This window comes from Habropoda laboriosa, unplaced genomic scaffold (genome assembly GCF_001263275.1).
Source record: "Habropoda laboriosa isolate 0110345459 unplaced genomic scaffold, ASM126327v1 scaffold99, whole genome shotgun sequence".
NCBI classification, from domain to species: domain Eukaryota; kingdom Metazoa; phylum Arthropoda; class Insecta; order Hymenoptera; family Apidae; genus Habropoda; species Habropoda laboriosa.
Window position 1 is genome coordinate 252261 of NW_017100239.1, and position 5749 is coordinate 258009.

At 48.8% G+C, this 5749-nt stretch overlaps 2 protein-coding genes across 4 annotated transcripts in view; both read right to left on the minus strand.

Moving 5' to 3' along the window:
* Positions 1 to 1279: 1279 nt before the first annotated feature.
* On the minus strand, positions 1280 to 4338 carry LOC108571776 (putative inorganic phosphate cotransporter). Of its 3 annotated transcripts, none has more exons than XM_017933910.1 (8): positions 4016 to 4338; positions 3074 to 3327; positions 2698 to 2943; positions 2547 to 2631; positions 2255 to 2472; positions 2038 to 2187; positions 1833 to 1965; positions 1280 to 1768 (listed from the first exon to the last, which is right to left on the minus strand). In XM_017933910.1, the coding sequence occupies exons 1-8, from the start codon at positions 4038 to 4040 to the stop codon at positions 1317 to 1319; spliced, it is 1563 nt and encodes a 520-aa protein (XP_017789399.1). In that variant the 5' UTR covers positions 4041 to 4338; the 3' UTR covers positions 1280 to 1316. The 3 variants fall into 3 exon arrangements, with proteins under 3 accessions (XP_017789399.1, XP_017789398.1, XP_017789397.1); XM_017933909.1 differs by having other exon boundaries at positions 2698 to 2955; XM_017933908.1 differs by having other exon boundaries at positions 2698 to 2958.
* A 352-nt stretch (positions 4339 to 4690) lies between these two features.
* The window catches only part of LOC108571709 (espin), a 22435-nt gene continuing 21376 nt past the window's right edge, over positions 4691 to 5749 (minus strand). Inside the window, exons 7-10 of the mRNA XM_017933821.1 lie at positions 5580 to 5734; positions 5341 to 5516; positions 5065 to 5255; positions 4691 to 5000 (exon numbers count right to left, since the gene is read on the minus strand). Coding sequence (XP_017789310.1) covers positions 4751 to 5000; positions 5065 to 5255; positions 5341 to 5516; positions 5580 to 5734 — 772 coding nt within the window. The 3' untranslated portion in view covers positions 4691 to 4750. The remainder of the gene's footprint in view (positions 5001 to 5064; positions 5256 to 5340; positions 5517 to 5579; positions 5735 to 5749) is intronic.

The window sequence follows — 5749 nt, forward strand, 5'->3', positions numbered from 1 at the left end:
CGCTGCTGCTGCCGCTGCCGCCGCCGCCGCCGCCTCTGCCGCCGTAGATTTTTCGCATTCTGTTGCGTTCTCTTCTTTTTACCTGACTTCGCGATCCAGTCTCATTTTTTCCCCTGCTTGACTGCCGCCACTGCGATACGTAGAGTATAACGTTACTCGAATCTTCCTATTTACTTATAGATATAACAAAATAGCCTTAACATTGTTGCTGGTCCTTTCCGTACTATTTATGTGTCAAGTACTATATAGATACATAAGTACTTATATACTTACTCTTCTTCTACGTCGCATAGAAATTCTAATGGCTTGGTTTTTTCGGTACTGTACTCGTTTGATTCGCACCATCTCACAAATGATACATTCTTTCCATAGTCTTTCACGTAGTATGTATGTAGCTTTCGTTTCAACGTTTCGTCATTCCAACTATCGTCGCGATGTATCGAATGATTTTTTCGGGAAAAAAGGTCGAGAAAGATTCTTCTCTAACGTAGATTGAAATATCGCAGCAGGTTAGAAATCATGGACGGAGTCCAGAATAGAGAAGGAGGGACATTGATGCGCGAAAGAGAATAAGAGAGGGAAGAAAGAAAAAGGAGCGAACGTCTCCTCGTTTGGCTGTGCTCCTGGCATATCGGCAGAGCGCCGCAGCGCCACGCGTCACGGCGAGCATCACCGCAACGCGCGGCGCCTATACGCCGGTCATCGCGACGCGGATGCGCCGCCGTCCCATCTCTGTGCCTTGTTTACCCTTCAACCCGTGTCCTGGATTATTACTGCTTCACGACCTCTTCCTCTACTTGGATCACCATCCTCCGTCGTACACGCTATTCTCATGCACGTAGTTCTTCGTTCCTTACCAGTGTGTGCCTCGTTACATACCTCGGCCAACCAACTAGGAACAGTATACACATACCGAGAACTAAGAACTACTATACATATTGTGTTGCAACGGTATCGCGAAGAAAGCTGAAACGTCGGTGGCGTGGAGTGTGATCCTACCGACCGGGTGGATTACTATATTCGGTGGGTAATGTGTTACCTACTATTGTTAAGCATTCATTTTACCGATCGGAAATGTCGTCATCGCATACTTTACGGCGATAAACCTAACACAAGTGTCAGATGATTAAGGGTAAAAATACGAAGTAGCTTTATTCCTCTCTCTCGTCACGTTTCATAATGATCCTTTATATACAAACATAGAAAGCCTTAAATCTATGTACGTAAATATATATATATATTTTTTTTTTTTTTTTTTTTATTTCTCCTCGATCGAAAAACACAAGGACCACCGTGTTCTACTTGCGATAGTTTCGTTAAGGAACCTTCTTCTCCTTCGGAGGTTCGAATTCTTCTCCCAGATTGGTTGCATCCGCTTTTACGTTCACCCTTTCCTCATCCTGCTTTTCCTCGGGATTGTTCCACTTTTGTAATTGACCGGTACCAAAAATGGAGAATACCACGGCACCGAAACAGTACGTAAATGCGAGTATCCAAAAGATGATGCTCCATCGAGCATAAGTTTGATTCTTATACGTGATGGTGCCGACCATGTAACTGCTGAGAAATCCACCTAGGGAGCCAAGAGTGTTCATTATGCCGAAGATAGTGCCGGCAAAATTTGGTGCGATGTCCAAGCAGTTTCCGAGATAACCAGCTGTCACGGCGCCGTTGATGGTCAGAGCTATCGTGAAGATCGATACAGAGGTAACGCGATCGCATCCATAATTTGCTTGGATTATCATCAACAGTCCTGGGCTTAGCACAGCTTTAAAAAGAAGAGAAGGGACCGAGAATTATTGATGTATCGCTCACAAGTGTTCTTTGCTTACCGAGAGTAGTGAAAATCTTCCGAATAGCTGTTACCGACAATCTATTCTTTTTGAACAAGTAATCGGCCACAGAGGACGTTGTCACTGCGAAGATGTATTTGCCTAGGTACGGTAAAGAAGACAGCATTCCATTCTACGAAGAGACGGTAAGTGAGTGATTGAGTTGTTTCGACTGAGAAAGCGCAAGTGAAGGTGTTCCTTTAACCTGTTTGATGTTAAAGTTTAAGATGTACTTCATGTAGGTTGGTAGTTGATTGACAACGGTAAAGTAGCCGAATACGTTGCACCCGTGAGTGAGCACGATGGTCCAAACAGGAGGCGCGAGGAAGATGGATTTCCATGGAACGGACAACCGCTGTAAACAACAGTAAATGGCATGGTATGGTTATGGTATGTATGCAGATAACACAAGGTTTGAGAACCTTTGTCGTAGAGGTAGAACCGATCGCGTTCTCGATGAATCGACGTTCTTCCTTGGAAATTCTCGGATGCTGGCTAGGTGAGTCGAATATGAGGAGAAACCATGCCGCGCTCCACGCGAGTCCTATCGTTCCGGTTACGTAGAATACGGATTCCCATCCTAGGGAAGCGATGAGAAAGCCACAAGAGGGCATCGTTATCGCTGCTCCGAGCGACGAGGCTAGAATAGGAGAAGGAAATTTCTACTATGGTTCTACCCCGCAGACTAATAGAAGGTACGTGTTGCACATTTACCCATCATATTGGAAACAAATTTGCTGCGTTCGCTCGGCGGTATCCATCGGGCGGTCATGGGCTGCATGGCAGGCCAAGTAGCGCCCTGCGCAAGCAATACGGGTCAGTTTGAAAAATTTGGTAGAGAATTTGACGGAAGGAAAAAACCCACCAGCATGAGGCCAAGAATAGTTCTCAGGGCGGCGACGGCGATGTACCCATAGGTCGCGCACAGTGGCGTCAGAAACGTAATAGCGCTGGATACCAACATGCTGTATCCGAACACTCGTTTAGGTCCTATTATTTCCGCGAGCCTTCCACCGGGTAATTCTGTGCATATGTAGCCCCAGAAGAAACTGCCCAACACGAGGTTCACTTGATACTCGTTCCAGGGATACCTCGTTTGATCCGTCGTATCCTTTTGAGAAGGCTGCTGAGAAGCAGAGCGGAAACGTGATCGTCGGCGGTAGCTCGCCAGGAGGATCGAGCTGGAGTGGAAGGGAACTACGATAAAGCGACGTTTCAATGGACGATAATGTGGAACGTACGCGTTTCGACGGATAAGGGAACGAATTCGGCGCAGTTGATCCATTATCGGACCAAGTAACGTCGCCGTTCTCCGTGACTGGTCGATCGAAGCATTCGGTGTGGCTGGACGCGTTCTGATCGGCCGTGTGCAAGCTGTCGTTGCCCGGGACTATCATCGAAACAATGGCGATGGTCATGTTCACTCGTAGCATGTAGTTCAACATGAAACCCAGGATTACCATGATGTTTAGCACTTGTCTGCAGGTAAGGCAATCTGAAAATGCGGCGGGTGTAATTGGGTGGTTTTGATTTGTATGTCTCAGTACGATTTGTGTTCTCGTTGCGGCGCTAGCTATGGATCGTGATACGCAGTAACGTGCCTCTCGGTACCGGTGTACCGGTGTACCGGTGTAAGTATCAATTTGTTCCCATTGGTATCTCGAACCTTCCAACGAATTAACGAATCGAATCAAGAGGGTGATCCGCGGGGCCCCGAGGAGCAATAATTTCATCTTGTTCACGGTTGTTCAGAGTTTCGACCGGTCTTTTTTCGTCTTAAGACCAATCGGTCTCGCGTTCGAAGATTAACGGTGACCTTCACCCAGAACTTGTTAGCCACGATTGCTTCCGGCTGCTATTTATACACATTCGTCTTGGCTTGTGTGGTGGTCACGTAGCTGGCTCGGTTCTCACGGGACGAAGCGCGTGCCGCACATCACCTCCGTTTATCGGCGAAACAACGTTATACGTAGACCGAGCGAGGGTGAGCAGATTCAGGCGTATAATTCAGGCGTGAGGAAAGTTTCACCGATTCTCGCGTGAAGCACATACCAATTCGAACTATGGTAGGCTGGGTAGCGCGAAACTCGATTTAACAGCGCAGGAAATAGAGAGAGAGAGAGAGAGAGAGAGAGAGAGAGAGAGAGAGAGAGAGAGAGAGATAATATGAGAAAATTGCTTACCTACAACTTTCCAGTTGAACGCCATCCTTTCCTGGAGAATTGGTTGTAGGAAGGGTTGTAGGGAGGGAGTTTCTCGATAAAGACACACACTCGCGCGGGGGCTATATCGCGCGGGGGAACTCTAGAAAGGAAAAGGAAGGGTGGCGTACGTGGAACGAGGAGGGTGAAGAGGACGCGATAGGGCTGTGGAGAGATAATCCTGTTTCGGTCGGAGAACGTAGCGTAGAAATATGGTCGGCGCGGCGCGTTACTGGCAGCTGTCGTTCGAACTGCGCGACGTCCCTACAGTGCCAGAGCAGTGGCGTTACGACAGCGCGGCGGATTGCTTCAACGAACACTAGCGGGCCGTATTTGTACGCGCCTGTCGTTGCTTGTGTTGGCATTGCTATCCGTAACCGTGTAGGTAGGATAGACGAGCGGTTAATTCAACTAAAGTCTCTTTACTCCTGTTGCACTCGCTTCCCCCTATTCGTCGGCCCTAAGTCCACGTGGCGGGGCGGGCGTGTTGCCGCGAGGACCGTTAACGAACTAGGGGCGGCGAGTGCAGGAAATGGTAATTGAAATGGCGGATGCTAGTTTTTTCAAAGAGATAGAAAAATCGAGAGAAGATTCGAAGGGATTGTTCGTATATAAACTTTACTCGATACTATGTACAAAGAGAGCGTGTTCCGCGAGGCGTGTTCGATGGACGCGCGATGCGACTGTCCGTCGCATCCGACCATCGGACGCGTCCGATTAATCGAGAATGTTGAGCTTGCTGTTGGTTTTTCTGAGTTGCGCTCGCCACGGAATAATCTGTGCGTCGTCGTCCGTCTGACTCGCATGCGTCCCATTCGTCCCTTGATTCGCGGTGTTCCCGTCGTTCTTCTTCTCCTCGATTTCCGACTTGTCGGTGTGCCGCGAGGGGTTGTTGGGCGATGCGTCCCTTTTCGGCGTCGCGGTGGCCTCCAACTTCACCGTTGGCGCTGCGTACACTTGGTTCAGTCTAGGATGGAAGTGTACGTTATTAAGTACACGTACTAAAGTTACAGAGAACGGCGGAGACCGACCTTTTTTCCTCGTTGTCTTTTTTCGCGAGGAGTTGCCGTTTCCAAGCAGGGATCGCTTTTTGTCGTCTCTCCTCGTTCTCTCTGGCAATCTGCTCTTCCAGCTCTTTCTTCGCCCTTTCAGCGGCCTTTCGAGCAAGCATTTGTCGCTTCCATATTGGTATCACATTCCCGGAACTGTCCTTGTCGGGAATCTTTCGAGAAAGAGCGCCGTCGTGGTTAAGAAGGAGATAACAACGGAGGAGTTTATGGATAAGGAGCGAATGAATTTTCGCTTACCTGGTCCACAAAGTTCGAAACGTTGAACGCCTTGTTGATTTCCGACATGAGATTCTGCTCTTGCGTCTTCTCGACTTGTGCCATCTCTACCTTGAGCTTCTTAATCCCAGGAATGTCCTTGGTCCTCTTGAGTTCCGCGATCAAGTCGGTCTTCTGGACGAAGAACGATTCTGAAACTGTGCGAAAGAGAGAATGGGTGTAAGGGTTGAAAGGTAGAGAAGGAAGGTAAGAGACGGTACCGTTGGTCATGGACACACTGCGCGGTGGGGGCGCGGAGAACGTTTTCGTTGCGTTCATCTTGGTGGTGGTGGTTCGTCGGAGTTGGATGCTGGTCAGATCTTGGATGCTTATGGTGGCTAGTGGCTGCGGACTTTTCGCCAGTTCGGCATCGACGCTGGCCACTGCACCG